The 24,284-nt window shown below is 35.5% G+C and overlaps 2 protein-coding genes across 2 annotated transcripts; one reads left to right on the plus strand and one right to left on the minus strand.

The window, feature by feature from the left end:
* Positions 1-937: 937 nt before the first annotated feature.
* Positions 938-6,222, minus strand: LOC125663953 (uncharacterized). The gene is made up of 3 exons (XM_048896406.2): positions 6,011-6,222; positions 5,464-5,858; positions 938-2,323 (listed from the first exon to the last, which is right to left on the minus strand). Exons 2-3 carry the CDS (start codon positions 5,823-5,825, stop codon positions 1,399-1,401), a joined length of 1,287 nt encoding a protein of 428 aa, XP_048752363.2. The 5' UTR covers positions 5,826-5,858; positions 6,011-6,222; the 3' UTR covers positions 938-1,398.
* A 5,869-nt stretch (positions 6,223-12,091) lies between these two features.
* LOC125663954 (uncharacterized) lies at positions 12,092-16,559 on the plus strand. Its single transcript, XM_048896407.2, has one exon. The coding sequence runs from the start codon at positions 14,610-14,612 to the stop codon at positions 15,444-15,446; it is 837 nt and encodes a 278-aa protein (XP_048752364.2). The 5' UTR covers positions 12,092-14,609; the 3' UTR covers positions 15,447-16,559.
* The last annotated feature ends 7,725 nt before the right edge of the window (positions 16,560-24,284 follow it).

Here is a 24,284-nt window from a genome sequence, read left to right on the forward strand (position 1 = left end):
ATTCTGATGCTTGCTTATATGTAACACCTTTGAGCAATTGTATATATATATATATCCACTTGTTTGATTTCTTCTCATCTCATTTTGAGATATTTTTCTCGTTGTCTTGATTATATACATGCACTAAAGAATAGGTGACCGTGAATAATAGCTCGTTAGCATAGTGTAAAAACTTAAACAATTCCATGCATTGAAATTTTCAAAATTGCAGTTTTTATATATGTCAAATATGACATCATAATTGATTAACTGAATCGTAAGTTCACTTAATTTAATCATTAAAAGGTAGTAACTGTGGGGTTTTGTCAGTTGATATGAAATATGCCAATTCTTAACTTTTGAAATGATTTTCATATGCAGAAATGATAGCACAGTTTCTGAACCACCCTGTATATATATATACATGTATATATAACATGGAAAGTTAGGGTGGAAATACTGTACCCGATAGGAAAATGAATATTAAACGGACCATATGCACTCTTAGTGACGAAATCAGTAGTGTCTTATTATATGTTGATGCATTTCATCTGACACAGAAGCGGATTCTGATTTTAAAAGCACCATTATGACATATTTCAGACGTTGTTTGGTTTACACTGTACTCAAACACAATTACATATGTACATAAAACGCAATACATCACTTCTGCCTTGAAGTACACGTGATATTTGAACAAAGGTAAGATAACGTATGAGAATATGATGCTTATCAACTCTCTTCACGTTTCCAACACGAACCTAATACATGTAGTTGTTTAAATTTGTGGGGGGGGGGGGGCAAATTTCGTGGATTATGGAGATTTTACTGTTCCGTTGGGATGTAGTTTTCGTACATTGAAAAAATGTACATTTATAAACTGTGTATTTCGCAGTGGTTTGAAATCATTGGTATACGAAAAGTGAGCCCCCAAGAAATATCATGATTCCACCGTATATTTCATGACAATTACGACGTATTTTATTTATTCTGAAATACAACATAAAGTCGGACAAGATTTTGCATACCAAAAATCGCTGCTTACCTTAGAACATATCCCCTGACATTACAGTGTAGAAGTAGTAGGAAAATCTGATGACGTCAGAGTACGACAGCGCGCACGGGGCTACACTGTACATTGGCCTATGTAACTTTCATGTAAAGAAGCTGGTAGTTGCAGAATAAATACATTATGGTGACTATGCATTAAAATGATGGTTGTGTTAAATACCATAACTACAGTAAGCAAAGTATATACAATTGTAATCCAATAAAACAGTACAAATTCATGTACATGTAATATTTAGTATGTTACCATGTGTGTGTGAATGTGTGTGTTGTACAGATGTATTTTACGATGCACTACACCCATGAACAGAATTAAGCACCCAACATGAGTGCCCAGTGAACCTGGAAATGCTAAGTACTAGTATTAGGTCCCAGAGGAATATCGCGTAACCACTGCCAAGTCTTCTTGATGTTCTGGAGGGCGATCCGGAAGTTCAAAATACTGTCATCCCTTATGCGTTTTGCGTCACTTTTGTCAACACGATAATGGTGAACTAGAGCGACATTCGGTGGCACATAATAAGGCCTGCCCCCACGTTTAAATTTCCAGACGTTATGTATGCCAACCACTTCGACTTGTAATGGATCCACTATGTACTTTGACCTGACAGCTCGGCCATAAACTTTATCCTCTCTTAACAATTTAAGAAAAGCGTACGATTTGTAGGATTTCGCGATCTCTGTTAAATTATAATCTGAAATAACATATGGCCAGTCTAATCTGAAAAACGATGATCGAAACATGTAAGAAGATACATTTCTGGGGAGAGATTCTATCAAATGGTACCAGGATCTGTGAAACTTGGGAATTATCAGTTCATCGAGATCCTGAAACACAACATACCTACTAATTCCCCTGTTACGATTCAAACAGTCATTGAGCATTGCTAATTGGCCATAGTAGTGAATTTCTCTACTTCCCCCACTGTCTGAGCCATTTCGCATCATTGGTAACGGCCATTGTATAATGGAAACAAGTCCCCTGGATTCATAATGCTTTAACAAAGCGTCCACATTCCAGTCCGTACTAAAGTTGTAGAAGAAAAAATGATCCGCTCCTAACGCAAGACTTACTTCCACCATCTCCACTAGCTGGTAAGCCTTGCTGAATTTTGAGTGCAGGGGGGAAACACAGACTGTGAAGGTTCGTTCTATTTTCGAGTTATAAATGACTGGTAAAGCTTTAGTTGGCTTCTTACAGTCGTCTGTGACGAGAGACACCGCGTGTGGCACGCGGGAATTTGGCATTTTACAGGAATAGAAGGCAGCCGAAAATCTGAAAAGAAATTAATACGGATAGTTAGACTACTGCAGGGCAGCTGGAAGATCCGTGATGGTGCGACACATTTATAAAATATCGGTTCTTTGATTCACTGCAAATATGTATTATGTTTAAGAGAATGCAGGAAACATGTTGCTCAGAGAAAATAAGGACGATTGTTTTCTCGTTATAATGGAGAATATTAACAAAATAAAATGAAAAAAAGAAAGAAATCAATTATTTGACATTGTTGCCCCCCCCCCCCCTTTCCAAGCAAGCACACGCATTATCAAAAATATACCTACATGTACATGTATGGACATGAAACGAGTACATGTGTAAAGGTGAACCTCACCTTGCGGTTTTGGCGTACGTCTCCGGAAGCACGTACAATTTTGCTTTAGAGTGACCACTGACTGTCAAGTTGCCATAGTAATCCGATAATGAATAATTCAATTTATTTCCGTTGTAAAAGATACAAACAAAATTCGGTAGATACAACCCTAAATCTACTAGGACAAGTACCCAAACTTGTGCGAGATGACCGATACCAAAGGCTGAGGCCTTAACGATATAAGGAACAGATGGAAACATGGTATTGAATATAGGTTGTCTATACAGGTGTAGCGGAATCGCTCTTCCGTCCAAACTACGGCACGGAACATTATCCATTGTTAGATCGTGTCCAGAGGAAACCGGAAATACATAATGTCTGTCGGTGTCTTTAACAAGAAACCTAACTACCACAATCACATATCCGACCACAAACAAAAAGATGAAATGAAGTAAACGACGGGGGCCCATGATGGACGCTATCCGGCCACTGTTAAAGCTCAGGGGGCTGAATATATCTCCACAGTTCCATATTAAAAAAGATCATTGTTTGCGCACTGATAATCGTGACGGACCGGAACATTTTAAACAAAAGTTTTCCTTTTGTGTCAAATATTTGAATATTAGAGTTACAGATCTACAGATATATATTTTTCAGTTTCGATTCGTTGCAAACAAACATTTTTCTAAATTGGTTTTTAAACTGAGTTCTGCGCTCAAATACACTGTACTACACAGTATGCCAACTATCTATGCTTATCAACCAAATTCTATCTTTATTTTGTTTTTGAAATTGTTTAGCAATAAAAATATATGCACACATTGATAGAAATGGAGGAAAACCTGGATTGTCTAGGCAGTGTAACAAAGTAGCAATGTGATCTATAACTTATATCTTCACCTTTGTTTAATGCACAAATGTATTGACATCGTGTTCTTACAAGAATTATATATCTTGACTCTGGAACGATATGCAACTTAAACTCTCTAATCTGATACCCAAGTATAATCTATTTAATTGTATATTCAAGATAAAATTATCCCCAGTCGTTCTTTTTTATGTTCTTTACATTGTGCAACACGACATACTGTCAAATCCGAAACTAAATGGGTCGACGTCGACAATCAAATTAGGATATTCACATTTTTTTTAAAAATTTATTTATTTTTTTTTTTTTTGGTCTCTGATATCTTTACAAATTGTGATGATAGCCATTTCCTCATGATTGCGCTGTAAATGTAAACAGCGCAAGTATGAATCTAAATATAGTTTGCCTATTTCAATGACTTGGGAACTCCGATAGAAATGAAAATAGAATGGTTTTTAAATAAATTACCGACTATATATGGTAAACTTGCATGTAGCCCCCTATACCGCTAAAATTTAATCCGTAATAAAATTGATAAAATCTATATCAGTGCTTTATCGCATTGTACAATGTCTTGTTTTCATTTGAGTTTCAAAAACATATTCGCATTTTATAGTGTAAAACAGGCAATTATATCGCATTGGTTCGAATGTACATATACTACTAAAGAGTAAAGGTAAAGAACTCTGAATATAGGGTACCCAGGTTCGACGATAAAAAAAAAATGATTTAAAAGAAATGGTATCAAATTATATTCTGTATTCTAATATGTTCATACATATTCAATTAATCAATGCAGAAAAATGCCTATTACGTTTCATGCGTTACCTGGACGCTGGCACTGTACTACTAAACGGAATATTTGTTAATTGTATTTTAAAGTTCAATTTCTTACCCCAATTCATTTACAAAAGTCCATAATGGCTCCAAGTGACTGACAAGTGTAAAACTGACAGCACTTTCACTTTGTAATTATTCATACAAAAAGGATGAAAGGACTCAAAACGAGTTATAGACTTAGATATCAATTTTGATAAATAGCAATTAAAATTTTATGTTTACAAGCTTTTATTATCCAACTCTCTGCTCATCAAAACTCGTTTTTGCTGTCATCTGATATCTGAACAAAACCATTAGAGTGACTGATATTGGAAATTGTCATTTATTTGTTAACACAATTTTACATCAAAGTACCTGCAAAACTAAATGATATCAAAATTTATTTTTATTCCATTTATTTTTTTATTTGCAAATTTTAGTATTTGATAATAACATTCATACATACATTCACACATATAGTTTAGTTATAATAACATATCAAGGTTGACAGTACCAAGTAAAGAGTGGAAAGGCATTAATCAAAAATATTTTTCCATACAGCCCAGATTGTACTGAATTTTTTAAAATTAAAGATTTTTGAAAATATACAATGGTCAATTTCATATTTCATCCTAATATATTGTAAAATTAATTTTTATAGTATCATGAATTATGTTAATAGCAGGCCTTTATAAAGATACTCAGATCTTATATTTATTTTCATCCAAACTACATCAACACAGGTGTTTAACGTTATATGATAATGAAGTCCATTTGGATAAGTATACCGGTCAAAATGGCTTTGAAAAGTGAAAGCGCAGACAGTTTTAAAATTTTCAGTTAATAAGAGCTATTACTAACTTTGAACATCATTTCAAAACTGATATCTTATGTTATCTGATATCTTACTGATATCTTATGTTGCACATTCTATGTAATTACTTGTTGCGATTTACAGAACATTCTGTTCAGTGGTACAGGGCCTGGGTAAATTTCGAGTAAAAGGTAATAGGCATTTTTCTTAAATGATTTCTGGATATCTTGGAAAGTACATGGAATTTCGGGACGAACTTTGGATGTAATGTAGATTGATTGTGTATTGTTACTTTTAAAATTATAACGGTGCTACATTACCGTCGTCCGTGACTCTCTGGACAAAGGCGTAGTGAGGCCGTGATCTGCGTGGTCAAATCCGGCACCCCATCCAACCAAAATACACACATCAAGGTCCGAACAGGAGCAGACAAATCCAGGAGGGACACTACATCAATGTTGCTGCCAGATTCAAAGGCAGACAAGGCAAGAACGTCATTGGTGCCCACAACGACAGGCACAAAATCTGCCGACACCAAGTCACGTGAGTTCTGGTGCCGCAAATGCTTTTTAATAGAAAATTCTTTTCTGACTCGGATCTTTCCATTGAACCAATGCATTGTTATGTACAGGAGAAAGAACACGAATACCCATTTATGGGACTTGGCTGAAGCAATCATCATGATTTTTTCTTAACGAAAGACTTTGAAGACATTCTGAGAAAGAGAAAAGAAAGCATCCACTTCTATACATGTAAATTCACAAGAGTGGTATTGTTACAGTACAACGCGGCAAATATCTTTTAAATAGCTGGAAGTTTGTACTTTCAGCATTCTGTAAATAAAAAGTCTATATTTTTTCATCTTACCTTCTCTCCTGTTGTGAAAAACACACAGATATGCATATCCTAATTCTTTTGTTTAGAAATACACAAAAGATCCATATTCTTATGGTTTACTAGAGCTTATTTATAAACACCACGGCTATCCTGAACTGTGCGTTAGAATATTCAACTGTGTACGTGTGAACTGAATATCAATAACTGTACGGAAACATCTCGTTTTACAACTGAAATTCGAAATGAGAACGGAATCAACAACTTCACTCGTGTATGAGAATGTTCTCAAAATCTTAATCGATAAAGAGAGACACTTAAAAAATTTCCGTCCGTATTTCGATAAGCACTCGTACATACAAATTTAATTTAACAAACAAAGTTCATTACTACATCGTATCATTGCCCTCTTGAGTGCTATCAATATGGACGCTGATTGTGATACATGTATATAAAATTATAAAAGAGGGGGTCTTCAGCATTTGTGTCGTCATCAACGTGCGCTTAATCATACCCCATACTTTCTAGTCACAAGAATTGAAGGAAATGAAAACAGTAAAACTTATTAACAAAGAAAGAGCGAAATTGAGTGAAGAAATAGATACATTATCAATGATCAAAACACTCTATATAGCTAGTCTTGCGTTCATTGAAAACATTTTATTCTGCCCGCGGGCTGACTATAATCATAATTCGAAGAACTTCAATTGCGCTTGCGCGTTCAGGGAATTCTGGGAGATGGAACTGAAGTTATTCATTCCTGGTAACTTCGTGTTCAGTGAAACAGGAACCTACATATACATGTATACTATAAAATGTACGTCCCTGTTGTAACTCAATAACGTTAATTCACTATTAGAACGCTATAAACTTATTGAAGATGTTGATCAATAGAAAGCATGCATTTACAAACTCATTAAACACCTTTATCATAATTATTTAAGCTTTTTTTTAGTACTTTAAAACTCCACTAATTTTATAATTCCATCAATTCATTTTCAAAGAAATAAATTTTTAGGTTCCAAGGTATCCAGATATTTACGTAACAAAACTATCAAATTGACAGGAAACACATTGGGGATAGAAGTTTTCTGTCTCTTGACCAAACAGTACTTAACCTATGGTGCTTTCATCGACGTCCGTAACTTGCGACTGTGTCGTTTGCACTGCTTCCTCGTCGTTTTGCAGCTAGTCGGATTACGTCTCTGAATTATTTCTTGAATTTGTCTTTTTAGTAGATAGTATTTAGTATCCTATATAGAATACGAATCTAATAGTAGGGCAAGTACGCACCCTTGAACACACCAAAGGTCAGATCAGGTGCCTGGGAGGAGTAAGTATTCCCTGTGGACCGGTCACACCAGCCGTCGGCGCCTTATCTAAATCGGAAAACGGAGTAATCCATAGCCAAAATCAATATGTGAAGAACGGCTTAACAATTAGTAAGAAACACATCAGACAGCATTCGACCTAACGACAGATTGTATTTGCAAATATGGTCATTATAACGACCATATAATTTTTGAAATGCTCGCTTGAAAAGAGACTATTGAAACCCCTGTAACATTGATTGGTTCATTTGTCAGTAGATCACCCAGATTAACAAATTGGTCATACGCAGAATATGCCCTCGTATTGAACAGTTGAGAGGCATAAACACCAGAAGTAGAATCATTTGCCTAGGCGGAATATGTTTGCCCTGTTGACCGAACATACGTCAGACAGCGTTCGGCATAATGACAGGTTGTACTTCTATGTATCGTATATCAAAGTGCATAGATTCAATCTTAAAAACTCAGATGATGTCGCTGAAGTGTATGGATAATTCAATCGCTTCTGTTCACTGGAACACTAACTCGGTTCTGTTCACTGGAACACTAACTCGCTTCTGTTCACTGGAACACTATCTCGGTTCTGTTCACTGGAACACTAACTCGCTTCTGTTCACTGGAACACTAACTCGCTTCTGTTCACTGGAACACTAACTCGCTTCTGTTCACTGGAACACTAACTCGGTTCTCTTCACTGGAACACTAACTCGGTTCTCTTCACTGGAACACTAACTCGCTTCTGTTCACTGGAACACTAACTCGCTTCTGTTCACTGGAACACTAACTCGCTTCTGTTCACTGGAACACTAACTCGCTTCTGTTCACTGGAACACTAACTCGCTTCTGTTCACTGGAACACTAACTCGCTTCTGTTCACTGGAACACTAACTCGCTTCTGTTCACTGGAACACTAACTCGGTTCTCTTCACTGGAACACTAACTCGCTTCTGTTCACTGGAACACTAACTCGCTTCTGTTCACTGGAACACTAACTCGGTTCTGTTCACTGGAACACTAACTCGCTTCTGTTCACTGGAACACTAACTCGCTTCTGTTCACTGGAACACTAACTCGGTTCTCTTCACTGGAACACTAACTCGCTTCTGTTCACTGGAACACTAACTCGGTTCTCTTCACTGGAACACTAACTCGCTTCTGTTCACTGGAACACTAACTCGGTTCTCTTCACTGGAACACTAACTCGCTTCTGTTCACTGGAACACTAACTCGGTTCTCTTCACTGGAACACTAACTCGGTTCTCTTCACTGGAACACTAACTCGCTTCTGTTCACTGGAACACTAACTCGCTTCTGTTCACTGGAACACTAACTCGCTTCTGTTCACTGGAACACTAACTCGGTTCTCTTCACTGGAACACTAACTCGCTTCTGTTCACTGGAACACTAACTCGGTTCTCTTCACTGGAACACTAACTCGCTTCTGTTCACTGGAACACTAACTCGGTTCTCTTCACTGGAACACTAACTCGCTTCTGTTCACTGGAACACTAACTCGGTTCTCTTCACTGGAACACTAACTCGCTTCTGTTCACTGGAACACTAACTCGCTTCTGTTCACTGGAACACTAACTCGCTTCTGTTCACTGGAACACTAACTCGCTTCTCTTCACTGGAACACTAACTCGGTTCTCTTCACTGGAACACTAACTCGCTTCTGTTCACTGGAACACTAACTCGCTTCTGTTCACTGGAACACTAACTCGCTTCTGTTCACTGGAACACTAACTCGCTTCTGTTCACTGGAACACTAACTCGGTTTGAGTAATGATGCATAAGGAAAACCATATACATTGTGTAAATGTAAAGAAGAATAATAAACAACAACAACAACTAAGAATTACATTCACCATGTTTTGTACATGTACAGCAATAAACACTTGCTTTATTTCTTGATAAAACTACTATGAGGGATCTTTCAAGTTGACATAAAAGTCACAAGAAGCAAATTTACTAACAAAATGTAGATCTATAAAAGGCATATTGAGCTTGTTTGTTTCACATGTATATTGATTTTTTTTTTCTTTCGCTGATTACACAAACCACGCCTATTCCTTTATTATCTTTATGTCTCCATAATACAAACTAGACATTTACTCCTTAATCACTCATTATTTCTATTCTATCATCACTATTTTCGCTAGTGACTGAATCAGAAAAATTCAAATTATCGCCGGAAATAACAGAGGGTAGCACTATCGCTTCTCACTGCTGCGACCCGAGTTCGATCCCCGTGATCGGCAGTGGTAGTATGTGAAAAGGTATGGTGTTCACCCGCATGTGCATGTGGGTTTCCTCCGGATTTCTCCCACATAATGACCCCCTAGCTCCATTATCCGTGCATTAATAAAGGACCCAATTGGAAATATGCCTTTGAGCTTTCATGAGTTATCCTTGATATGTGCAAATATTTGTATGTATATACCGAATAAATATTTAAAGTGGTGTATAGTTATTTTCATACTAATGATGTTTGAACTGGACAAATAAACCCAGCACACGCAAGGAACTGTACTTTACAATATTGTTATGAATATATGATGGAAATCGGACAATTTAAGAGATGACCTTACTTGATATAGCCCGTTATGCGTATTCGAAAGTAGATTTTGTAATTATGTAAAAGTCCCCCAAAACATATACTTTTAATACTACATGTCTTTGACAAAACATCAATGAATTTTGTACCAAAAAAAAAAACCAACAAAAAACAACAACAACAAAAAACAACCAAAAAAAAAAACCAAACAAACAAAAAACAAAAAACAACCAACAACATAATTCTAATAAATGAAACCCACGTTTGTGCAGGTAATGTTACATTGAGATCATGTAATGGATTAAAATTATTTGGCGTATTAGTGTCTGCAGGGGAGAATGGGAATTAGTAATAAATTCATGTGAAAATAACACGTTTTGGCTGAAGCATTGATCTCTTTGTTCTATTTTAAATCACAAAATCATATCTTATTACTTCGTATGCAAGTGTTATTCAAAACTGATTAAGTGCATTTTTGAAAAATTAGATTTAAAATGCAGACCAAAAAAAAAGGGGGGGGGGGGGAGGGGGTATAAAAAAAACCCCAACAAAAAACAAACTTATGAACAAAACTAAAGCTTCCTTTCTAAAATTTAGTAATATTCTAGATCCACTACTTTATTTTTATTTTTCTATCCTAGATTGTACTTTTAAATTGTTGTTGATGGAAATAACATACACTTGAAATGTAGATCTCTTAAATGTATTTTACCTGCGATATAAATCAAAATTCGTGCTCTAGTCACAGAATGGTCCTTATGCTGAAAAGATAAAATTGATGGACTCCACAAGCGGCACATGTGTGAAAACTGTACAGATATAAACTAAAACCGTCCGGGTTTCCTCTTTCGTTCTCTCACTCATTCCCTCTTTCTTTCTCTCACTCAATCCCTCCCTCTTTACAGAAGCAGGGTTGTCAAGAAAGAAGGGGTAATGCCAAAGCAATGTTATGTTAAACATATCAGAGTCAAATATGGGAAATTAAGGTCATGCCCCCCCCCCCCCCCCCCCCCCCCCCCCCCCCCCCCCCCCCCCGAAAGAATCATAACATATTGTATCAATTGCAATGAACATTCCAGATTTAAGTTTAGTCTGATGTTGGAATTCTCCTCTAAGGCACGTGAAAATGAATACAACCTTCTATTATTTTGTTTAGTATGTTGGATCTCGGCCAATCAGAAAGCTTGGAATTATTCTACGATATAATTGAAGTATTTGATTGTGATTACTTACGTCACTATTTTTCTTAAAATAAACTTCGAAGATCTACAATAAGTTGTACATATATTTACTTAAGATAAACTTCGAAGATCTACAATAAGTTGTACATATATTTACGTAATAAATACTATAGCAATAAACCTTCAGGTTCTGAACTATACAACAGCCGGTGGTAACTATTAGACCTGTATGAGTATTTCTGCTTTTGTTTTAAATGAGTTCAATAATTAAACACCTTCGTTCTGATTGTTATTATATTGTTGTTTTGTGAATTTCTACAATATTTTAATGAATTATGCAGCCTAGGTTTGATTGATATAAATACTGTATGTTAAAGGTCCTACACTTTATAATGATGAAAGTGGTTAGGTATTGGTCTCGCGGGAAATTAGCATGGTACTGACTACATGCATATCTTTCTAACTCCTTCTTTCTCTCTTCTTTCTCACTCCTTCTTTCTCTCTCATTAAGGCGGTTAAAGGTGTATTCCAATGTATGAAAAGTTTCGTGTATATGTGAAAATCGAAGTTTCATATGCGATAATTTAAACATTAAAAAAAAGGAGGGGGGGGGGGTATAGTACACTGTGAATTTAAAATTCAGTCTGAGATTAAGACCTTTTATTTACTATCTTATCTTCCTTTGCTCCAGGGGTTCCCACCAAGCTTTGCGGATGATTATAAAGCCTAAACTGACCCAAACCAGGATATATCGCATGATATATAGATCTATCTTCTATGCCCCAAACTTAAATTTATTCCTTTGATTGACTCCTCCCACTCTGTTTAAAAATATTTAACTCCGTCCTTCCTCTCTCCCCTTCCCCCTCTCCTCCCCAAAATTCTCCCACTGTTCAATTCTCCTCCCATCAAAAGCAAACAAAATGAAATATGTTAGGCCAAATTGCAATATTCGTACTTTAACTACGCCTAGTAATATAAGGGACCGATCAATAATTATTGGGGAGTTGGGACCAGTGGAAAACTCAATAGGACACACATTTTTTTTTTTTTTTTTGGCTTATACGATACTGGTAGGACTCCAACTTTTTTTAAAAATTTTCAACAGATAGGATATTACAGCACTATTGTTTTTTTTATTTTGCAAATGTATCAATAAAAAGGTATTTCAAACCTTTAATTCAAATTTTAAAACTTATCTATCTTACAAACAATATTATTGAATTGCATGCATGCAAAATATTTCATGTCCAAGTTGAATATACTACATAATACAATGTGCAATAAAATATTGGACCTTAGAAAAAGAGGGTGTTGCACGGAAGCAGTATCATTCCCTTATCGGAGCTTTGTGCCTAGTATTTAAACACCAGTGACGTAGAACTTACCTTCATTCATATTTAAACTCTTATTACGTATTTGCCATTTTCATACCTCTGGGATTCCCCAGTAATAAGGACAAGCCTAAAATATTTTATGTTTTCGTACATATCTAGTCTAAACAAAATTTCTGAATTCGTGAAAATTGAATTGTTTTAATTTTTCTGAGTATTAGACACAATATATAGGGTTACGAGTGTATCAAATATTTAATACTCTATAACAGTACTACAGTTTAAAAGCTTTTATCTCCCATGCACTATTTTCTACAATCATCTGTACATAACTATAACCACAAAACAAAATATGGGAAGTACGCATTAATAAAGTTCAACAAAATTCCAAGTACATGCACCTGAAAACATTGATTACCATAGCAATTTTCTACTGGAATACATATTGTCTTATCCATTCAAACTGTTTAACAGTTATTAACGCTGTTTGACATTTTTCTTTCAAAGCTTTAAAACCTAAGAATTCTCGTCAACAGCTTTGACTTTTAAAACACAGGTATCACATGCTGTGCTGTGTTCGGCGTGTTTGTTGCGACTCCCATTCACAAACTAACAGTGGTTGGAATTTCATTTCAAACTCGGCACATTGTAAATGTGTTTCAATTAAAAAAATATATATAGATGGAAAACGTAATATTGAAAAAAAAAAACCTTCGTACAGGTGAAGTTGAAAATATTATCAGTAAAATCGTTTCGATTTTTTGAAATTTACAACAACAAAAATGCCCCCGTGAAACAAAATTTCAAAGTGACAGTTTTTTTAGTGGAAAACTCGAAGAACATGTTCATGCTAAATTCAATTTGTTTCAAGAAGGCAGTTTTTCTGAAATTCGGGGATATCTCTCTATTTTAACGCTAAAAATCGTATAAATCGCTTTTTTTATTGCTTGATTTAAACTCAACTTATTTTGGCCAATTCTTGTAAATACACGTCTTTTAAACTTATTTTCAAAAATGTTTGAATCAAGAAATAAGTTCCAATTGATTTTATCACATATTTGATTATCTTTATTTTATCGATATCTCACGCAACACCTTTAGGGAAATTAACATGAGACTTTGCAACACCTTCTTTGATATGAAAACATGTAATTAAACATCACAAAATAAGTACATGTATTCACCTGTGAATAAAATTGCAAAAATTACATGTAAGTTTTGCATTGCGTTTGGATTTCAATCATAGAAAATGAAAATTTAAATGCCTGTATCGATCATGTTGGTCATATATGTAACTTGAAGGTAGGATACAGGCCAGAATTTAACTAAAGTCTAATTAACACATCTTTAATGATTAAATATTTGATAGAAAATACTGAGAAGTGAAAACAGTAACTTAAAAATATGCAAAATGCAACACTTTAAACAACAATTTAAAAAAAAAGAAAGAAAGAAAAGAGTTGAAAATAATGAGATTTGTAAAACTTCACTAGACAAATTACTGTATGTGATCAGTAACAATGATAATGAAGTAAAGTTGTTTAATCATACATACATAAGTATGTATTTATTAGATAGGATACACAACTTTCATTACACATCGTATAGGTCTATAGGACAGCAACTTGTTTTGTATTTTTAGAAGATAGGACATAGGGTTTTTTTCCTTTAAATGGTAATATAGATTAAGAATGCACCGGTCCCAAACCCCCAATAAATATAAGGCTTAAAACATAGTATGATTTATAGTCTATATTCATAATTTATACTTAAACTAAATAAGTACATGGGAAGGGGTGTCTTAGTTCTATACATCACGATATGGACACGAGGGGAAAATGTTCAAGATTTAGAAGTTCTAAATTTTAAAACATCACGTAGCCAACGAATGCACACATGTCAAGCGTCAGGTGTGCGTTTTGTGCAGAGGATACTGATGTTTAGGCCTATATCTACACTCAATGAAATAGTATACGTGTGTATTTAGCTGGTACACTTAAAGATAGTAGCATGTTATAATCAAAGTTCATAAAATGATTTAAAAGTGACCCCTTATTTAGCCTTTTCTGCACTAGATCTACATCTATCTATTTATTTTGTACTCATGAACTTGTAATCTGCCAAGCGTCTTACTGACTTAGATTGCATGGAAAAATTTGTAAACAGCATGATGAGGTCAGACCGGTGAACGTGATCGACTAGATTTCTACTGTCATTTTGGCAGACAACATGTGGAGGGTAGGAAGTAAGAAATTTGTATCGAGGGGAGTGTACGATTACTTTATTCAAAGTACAAGATGTACGGAATCGGCACGAACATTTTCTTGTGTGTCCACCACATTTGGTCATGAATGTCCGAAACCGGTGACCCAGATATTGGACAGTAGGTCAAATTCTGTCGGACACAGTAACAGTGTTTTACAGAACGTGAGAAATTTTACCGTGTCTATGGTTCATCAAAACCAAGCCGCCTTATCGTCAACTTCCGACAGTGAATCTGCTAATGAACTTGCCCCACAGGGGATTCAGGGGGACGATTGTGTGAACTTCAAGTTATGGATGGAGAGTTGTCAGAGGTACGGATTGCCTGGATGTGAAGATCAAGCCAACCACATAGTGTCTGGACGCAAAACCTTATCCGAAATATTCCACGAGCAAGATCAGATGATACGGGATATTGCTAGAAATTATTCACTCATTAAAAATCATGATAAACCAGATGTTGACAAACAAACCCCACTCCAGGGTGTGCAAGGTGATTTTGAGTACTGTGGACCGTTTGATTCATCTGCTAGCTGCATTCAAGGAGTTCAAGGCCTCGACATCTTGCATAGTTTGGTAAATATAGCGTCTCCCCAAGGAATTCAAGGAGATGAGTGCATTCAGTTCAAACTCTGGCTCGAAAACTGTCACCGATTTGGAATTAGTGGTGAATGTGAGCAACAGCTCCATAATATAAAAAATGGTAGGAAAACATTAGCACAAATATTTGAAGAGCAGGATAGACTTATTAGAGAAATCGTGCAGGATTACAGATCTAACAGAGTTGAGAAGGAAGCCAGCTGAGTTTTGAATACTGTGGTGTTTGTACTTTCTGATGTTGAACTTATCAACAAATGAGTTAAATACGAATTTTTATTTATTTATAAATATCATTGTCATATTCATGAACCATGGTGCAATATGAGTTTAAACTGTACTTTTAATTATCGTTATTGATCATCATTTTTTACGTATTGTAGATTCTTCTTTAAAAATGACATTCTTCATGTTAAAATTCATTCGCAAAACTCGTGATGCACTAAATGCTATCAGCACATTGTTGTGTAGACGCATTCAGGAATATGTATATTGCTTGTTTGTAAATATCACTTCCATGCTACACATGTCAGTTAAATACTTATGTACGAGTACATGTACGTAAAGCAATGTCAATCGTTAAACCCAGTGTTATAGGATTATTGAACTTGTACTGGTGAATAATGATGCAGGTTGCGTCTAAAGGTTTTCTAGCTTGCAAGCAAAATATTTACATCTGATGAGTGCCAATATTCACCAATATTAATTCAATAATTCCTGTATTAGTATAGCTAAAACATATCGTTTAGTTGTTTCATGTTGATAATTTAGAAAAGGAAGCATTAATATATATTGGCACTGATAGTGATAGGAATGCATGCAATATTTGAGTTGCCCATATGTGAATTTGATGTTCACTCATTTGCATTGATCAATGAAGTTAAATGTTTCAAATTATGAATAACTTATTCTGGTCCTTGAATATATATAAGGATAAGTAATTGATGCTTTATAATGGATAAATTATTCAAACCGGTTACCACAACAACTAGTTTGTCACCTCTGCATACATCTAGAGTGCAATAATGTTAAGTTAACCTGTACACTAAACAAAATGATGGGTGGTTCCTATTATTTATTGAAAAGTTAGTATTTAATAATGACCTAGATATTGCACACTAAAATTTTCAAGAATTCAGGAACATTATATTTCTAACATAATATTGGCTATATAATGATTACATTTACTAAGCCAAAGGTTTAAAGGTTTAAACTCATTTGTTTTGTTTATTTGTACATGTGTCTGTTTGTTAACTTGTTGCTAAAAGGATTCCAAAAAAATGTTATGCATGGATTTCAATAAACTTTTCATGACTGACAGCAAATGATTTATAAAATTTTTTAAGTGTTTGATTAATGAATCTACATTAGGATATGTAGAAACAAGACATATTTCTTTATTTGTGATACTTGCAAATATGACTTCAACAAAAGAGAAATCGTATGAAATACTGTAATTAGATGTAAGGACCCTATAACAGAAGTTTGCAGTCTCTGAAGATGTTGAATTCAATGGTCTGTTGTAATATAAGTTTTTACAGCCAGAGAAATATGTTTTCCAAATTCACACTTTGATTCTATTTTCAGTATATCATAATTATCTTGCCTACACTCAATAGTACAGCATATTATGAAATTTTTTTTATAGCTTACCTGAGCTAATAGCTCACATTAGGTTTCTGCTCAAATGTCTGTTTGTCTGTAAACTTTTCACATTATTGACTTGTTCTCAAAAACCTCCAAGCCAAGTTAAACTAAACTTGCCACAAAATGTCCTATGGTACAGAGAATTTAAGTATGTATGTTCAAATAATGGATCATGTCCCCTTCCAAGAGGAAATAATTAGAATAAAGTGGAAATTGGGTTTTTGTATTTAAAAATTTTCTTTAAAAAATCTGCACTGAACTAGAAAATTCAAAAATTGTATGGAAGACTCATTATACATGTATTTTGTTCAAAGCATGACCCCCCCCCCCCCAGCATGACACACCCCCACCCCCACCCCCCACCCATGACACCCTCCCCCCGTGTAGACAACACTCTTGAGGGACACATTATTTTGCTCCAATGGTTTGATACTTCTCAGGTAGCTTTGTTATCAAGGGAGGAAGAACTATTTTGGGGGTCAAAGGTGAAAGCTAAGGTCACTGATAGACACCAGAAAAAGTTTGTAGACACTATGCAGGCCACATTTTCTCTCTCCATTAATTTGATACTGTACAGGTAGCTTTGTTATGAAGAGTGGAAGAACCCTACATGTATATACGTATCAACACTTCGCGCAAGTTACGTCCCTTGTCCGCCATATCCCGGTTAAAAGTCGTATTTCACTACGTTGGCCTTTGTAGTTTTATTATCTGTAGCTTTGACATTTGTTATTTTCCCATCAATTGCAGTCAACTACAATGAATTAAATCCAGGGTGGGGTAACCCATTAACTTACATGAAAGCTTGATAATTAGGTAAACTTCAGTTACAACGTCTTACATTTTGCAGGGTAAAGAAGGAAATTTTGGGTTTTTACCGATTGACCTTTGACTGACCCCGTAAAGGGACACAACTCGCGGCGGTATTCATCGTGGGGTCTAAAGGTCAAGGCCACTATGGGATTTCATAGACAACCTTGTAGACACTTTATAGGCCACATTATGATACCACATGTAGCTTTGCTTTAAAGAAAGGAATAACCCTAAATTGACTCTGGGATTGAAAAAAGTCAAGTTCATAGAAAAAGCTCGTAGACAATCATTGCGAGGGCCTTGTGGAGCTCCTGTTTATAGGGCATTAGTCTGTCAAGGAACGATGAGGATGTGCGGTAAAGTTCATTATTAAATGCAAAGTATACATGTATGTCTAGAGTGAATACGTAATCACAGGCACCGAAGTATGGATATTACTACCCCCCTCTTTTTTTTAAATAATTTTTTTTATTTGGTGGCAATAATTTCTATGAAATGTGTGGATTCCCGGTCTATCTCATCCCTCTTTCGATTCATGTAATCGTTTCACACTTTTTGTAAGATTTAGAGATTTCAGAGAAATTATTGCCATATTGAAAAAGGGGGTGGGGGTGGTAGTAATATCCATACTTCAGGTGCCTGTGTACGTAATCCCTGATTTACATATGTAGGTGTGGATCTAGTAAATGCTGGACATTCTGCTACTTACCCGCTGGTGGTCTGAAGTTCAGGTTACTGATGTGAAAGCGTGTGTGCGGTTATTTCTGGTTGTTGCCGACTTGAGATTTACTAGTGTGCCGTCATCTCTGTTACATGTACATAGCGTAGTTCTCGCTGTTTTACCCAGAGTTATCGTTCCTTTCACTCGCATGTACCTGTCAATGTCCCATATTGCACGTGTAAATCCACTTCTTTTTTTTTTTTTTTACCGTTATTAACAATAAGCCTAAGAGACCAGGAAAATGTAGAGCAAGCAATTTATTCTAGTTTTTATTTCCCATTACAATGCATATGTACCTATACCTATCAGTGGCGGATTTAAGCCAACCCCCCTAAATTATTCAAATTTAAGGTAATCGTGGTATCTTGTTTAGAAAAATGTACCAAAAACGATAAAAGAAGCAATAATTTCTACCACTCCCGGAGAAACCAACGACAAAATCTTTTGATTTCTTGAATTACTTTATTGGGAGAACTTAACTTTTCCCTCAAACCCTTAAAATTTGCATCACTTTACAAATTTCACCTTACCAAAAATGATAGAAAATAGTACAGATGACTTAGATAGGAGACATATTTCAAGCCCTATAAAATCTGTAAAATCCAGGAGCTTCCAGGGGCTTCGCCCCCTGGACCCCCACCAGGGCTTCGCCCTGGACACACTGGGGGCCTCAAGCGGCCTCCAGATTCCCTGCCTCATAAAGTGCCCCCCCCCCCCCCGTAACTGCAATTCCTGGATCCGCCCCTGTCTATATAGTGTATAGAACAATATTCGCGTTTCAACGCAATTCAGTGTTTCTTGTGTCATAGAAAGACTTGACACATACTTAATATTGATTTATTTACGTTCATGTATATTTTTGCAACTGAAGTCAAAGCTATATTCTATTTTAGTATTTTTACCGCTTTGCATGAATCTTAAAAAACCCTAGAGGCGTTAACAGAGGTATGTGAGTGTAAGGAAGGATAACTCTGGGTAGAGGTTTTACACTGTTAATTGTCCAATCGAAATTAACTTAGTCACTGTATTGATTTTTTTTTTCATGCGCGATTTTTCTCATTTCCTCTTTATTCTTTTCTCGTGATTTTTGTATCCCAGATTAGGAAATTTTGTATAATTTGTAGAAATGATTAATTGTATGCAAAGAAATATTTGGTGAGGTGCACTCTGGCTGTTTACATACATGTGAAAAAGCATCTGAATTTGAGGATAGTCGTGTTTTCGGGTGAAAATTTTAGAAAATGTTATGTAGGGTGTCGGCAGACGAACTAGGTTACATAGAACATGTCCGACAGCATCATTTAGCATCAATTCAGGAAACTAATTTTTATGATTTGTTCCCCTATATAGTACATGTTATATGTAGTGAAAATAATTACCGATGTGCTACGTTAAGGAGTTTGCGGGTTTCCCTGCTTGGTTAGTGTCATTTAGATACATATCTATCGAATTAAGTCTGCGCTTTGAAATATTTCCAAAACAACAAATCAGGGCCCCCGTATTGAATATACGGGTACGATTCTGCGTGGGCCCACTTACAGTGACCCCTTTACACGTTACAATCTAAATTTATATTTATATATAGGCATCCTCATACAGTGTTGATTCAAGTTTGTTCACTCTTTGACCCCTGGGCACAAAATGGGGCCACAAGAGGGGTGGTGGTGGTGGTAGTATATACATGCCTCTATATGTAATTGGGATATAATGTTTTATATAAACATGTAAGTATTGTCGTTTTTACCGATTACATATTGATTTGCCTTTTTTCAGAATATTGTTTGTTGTTATATAAAATATATTTTCATGCTTTTCGAAATATCAGACTAAAATAAGAAAATATGGAGGGTAGACCCACCCCTCCGTTTTCCTGGTTTCGAATTCATTTTTCATTTTCGAATTAGGAGCCCTCTATCAATGCTATCCCAATAAATCAAATTGCGGATCGAAATAAATGTAGGAATGTCATTTGGAAAATTATGGGGGATTTTGGTCTTTAATCAACTGGGGTTTACGGTAGAAAGAAATATTATAAAAATACATGTACAAGTGTTTGATAATTTATTTCCCGCCATATGACCATGATTTAGCATTAACATGAAAAACTGTAATATGACCGTGGTTTGTAGCATTAAACCAAGTAATGAAAATCCAAAAAAGTAATAGATATCTAAATCTTTAAAACTCTTCTTCTCCAGAGCAGCAGGGCCATGCATGATAACTCAAATTAATATGCAAGCATCCCCAGGTAGTGCGGATTCAAGTTCGTTCAAATTGTTGCCCCAGGGGGGTAGATTGAAGCCATAATAAGGGATCAAAGTTTTACAAGGATATATAGATATAAATGTTTTAAAATATACTATAGGGCCATGGATTCTCATATCAATATGTAGGCATTTCCAGGTGATGTAGATTAAAGTTTATTCAAATCATGGGGCGACAATAAGGGATCAGTGTTTTACATAGGTATCTAGACACTGTGTACAATCAAGAACGAAATCTGCCCATCTTAAAATCTACATTTTATTTGGGGCCATTCACATTCTCTCAGAGCTACAGAATTTCTGCTAGAACCTGTAGGTTTTAACTTGAATTTTTCAGTATTTACTCCCATGTATATGCTATGCATCATGGTGAGACCTTCATAATGAATATCAAGGTGGGGTTTTTTTCATTACGCACTTTGCTATACTGGCAATGTATACTAGAATTATTCTATACATTTTTAACACTTGTAATACCTAACCAAATATCACTTCAAATATTGGGCATCTTTATCTTTAGATAAATTTTACCAGTACTTTCTTGCGAAAATATCTCCTGCAACCTACAGCGTCATAAAAAATGGCTGACTTCCGATCGGCCAAAATTGTCCTACAAATATCACTAGACACCGGGTTTTGAAACTCTTCTTATAAAGAGAAAAAGAGATTTGAATCACTAAAATGTTTCGTTGATATGATGATTATAAAATTATGAAAAATATGAATTATCACGAAAATATCATTAATATGTCTTACGGCGCGACCGTTTTTTGAGGGCGAAGCAAAACTTATTGGCAGTTATATCCATAACAGTCCCTAAACAAAAAATATCCCGAAGTTAGCACTAAACGTGTGAGGACAGCATCCTCCTAACTTTGATAGACATTTGATCCGCCTATTCATTCATTGAACGTGGGAAACATACCGCAATTGATGTAAACAGTGCTTTGTGACGTCATATTCAGCGACGGTGTTTAGCTAATTCACAAACATAGGAGACATGGTATAATCGCGTTAATAGAGGAGTGATTATATATGGCTAAGAAAATAAGATTTACATGCTTTTACGGGTTTCATTCGAATCTCCGCCATTTGGTCCAAAATTTTCAAGTTCAATAGGTATGGTTTAGTTTTCTATATTTTTCTTTTAAACATGTATATACGGAGAGCTCCGTTTTCATGGCCCTTCGGGCAGTTAGAGGGCTTTGCTCTCTATCAAAATTATCACGGATGAACATTGACAATCATCTGATCGTTTGCACGGAGAATCGCGACTTGAAATTAAGAGAACCTCCTACACTTGTACAATTCATCTCGTGTGTAGAACATGATCGTACTTATACGGATGAAGGTCAGTGTAGTTGGGCATATAAGTTTTAGAACTTGTGTATGACAAAACACACACAATAGAATCATGGAATACAAAATTCCGCTTTTTCTTTATGTGAGTTAAGATCTATAATTTTAAATACACAATAATACCGAGTACGTGTATGAAAGGTGAAAATAACGAACAGTGATCAATCTCATAACTCCTATAAGCAATACAAAATAAACAGTTGGGCAAACATGGATCCCTGGATATACCAGAGGTGGGATCAGGTACCTGGGAGGAGTAAGCATCCCCTGCCGACCGGTAACACCCGCCGTGAACCCAATATCTTTACCTGGTAAACGCAATTATCCGTAGTCAAAATTAGTGTGCCAAGAACGGCCTAACAATCGGTATGAACCAATTCAGACAGCATTTAACCCAATGATAGGTTGTATTGGTAAACTAGATTGTTATAACGACCATAAAATTTGCGAAATGTTGACTTTAAGCGAGACTGTTAAAACCCCTGCACCATCAACTTGTATGTCAGTAGCCTGCCTCGATTTAAAAACTGATCATACGCAGAACAAGCTCTTGCGTATCGAATCAGTTGAGATATATAAACACCATATACAGGTGATAATGGAATATTGCTACACAAATACGGGATGTTGACGATGGAGAAGCTGAAATCATCCCGTTTATCATAAAGTTGAGCTGTTAGTTTGCCGTTAATGAAATACACTGTATCTAAGTATGAAGCAGAGGTGGACGACTCTGTGGTGTCTTTTATTTCGAATTCTATTCAATTCATGTACTATACATGTATCAGATTCTAATTATGATTTTATGCCGTATTACAGGTGTAAACTGCAGAAGTTAAGGAAGGTGCTACATATCAATCTGGTGTTGATTTAATCGACAACAACCAAAGCGTGGAGGAGATTCCAGACGTGGCAGTACCTCCAATACCCAGAGTGGTAAACAACAACCAAAGCACCTTTCTTTATTTTGACTTAGAAACCACTGGTTTGGGTAAAATTTCCTTTTTATAGACTTGTATACGTTGTTTAAATGTTACATACAAAAGCAAAACTGTGTTTTTGTCATCATGATGTATGTTTTTGACCTCACAACCTTTTCCTTGGTGTTTGACCTCCTTTAGAAAAGTATGAACCTTGGTCATCTTTCAGGAGGATCCGTGTTTCACTGACACGTCTTATCTATCATTCAAAGAAGTGTACAAACCATTTTAAAAAGATGAAGTTTTTAAGGGGCATGGGCACGATTTGAGATGAAACTTTTCAAATTCTAATTATGTTCCTTAGTTAATATGACTTGCCAAGTAGCATTTGCTTGTTACTTGATGAGGGCAGTGAAAACAGGACAGTGATGAGAATTGAAAATATGTAATTCATTTTGAAAATGACGAAGTAATATAATAACATAATAAGCTAGTGGGAGGGGCGGTCAGAATGAATCGAAAACAAAAATACAAGAACATATGTATCACATAGGCATGATTATGCAATCTGGCCCCCTACAACACATAATGAAATTTCGAAATAGAGCTGCCTGGAATCAAATAAATAAAACAGGCCACAATTCAATAGCAAATTGGATCCTCATTTTTCCATTTTTAATGTCTAGAATGCTTTGCTAAGATATTTCTAATGATCAGCAAAAATTTGAATGCCGGTTGTCGAGGTATATGGCAGATACAGAGTTCACAATTCTATGTGATGTAAACAAGGCTCGTGTCATGTTTTTGTTTACATAGGTAAAATGTACCAGTAAATGTTTCGTTAAAAGCATTTTTTCAATTCATAAGTTAATTATGAACACAGTTAAAGAGTTGCTAGTGTTTAGCTCATCTCATTTTGTTTTAAACAGGATATTTTCTATTGAACAATCTATACGTTAACAAAACACATGGCACGAGCCTTGTTTACATAACAAAGAACTGAGAGTGCTGTATCACACTTATAACTTTTATGTTTCCACTTTAGTAAAACATTCCTTTCGATGGTATTTTGTATATCCAACATTTACATATTTAAAGAGAAACCGATTTTGATACATTTTATGTTTTCCTCATTGACTGTTGGTCCACTCTGTCCCACTTTGCCATTCAAAAGTTACACTAAACACACCTCCTATACAGAATTGCTCTTATGTCGAAACTGGCGTATTGCAAATCTATCATGGATATACATTGCTCTTTTATGTATTGATACAGGTGTATAAGAATTTTTATTTTTTTTTATTTTTTTTTTTTACAAATA

Source organism: Ostrea edulis, chromosome 1 (assembly GCF_947568905.1).
Source record: "Ostrea edulis chromosome 1, xbOstEdul1.1, whole genome shotgun sequence".
Classification (NCBI taxonomy): Eukaryota; Metazoa; Mollusca; class Bivalvia; order Ostreida; family Ostreidae; genus Ostrea; species Ostrea edulis.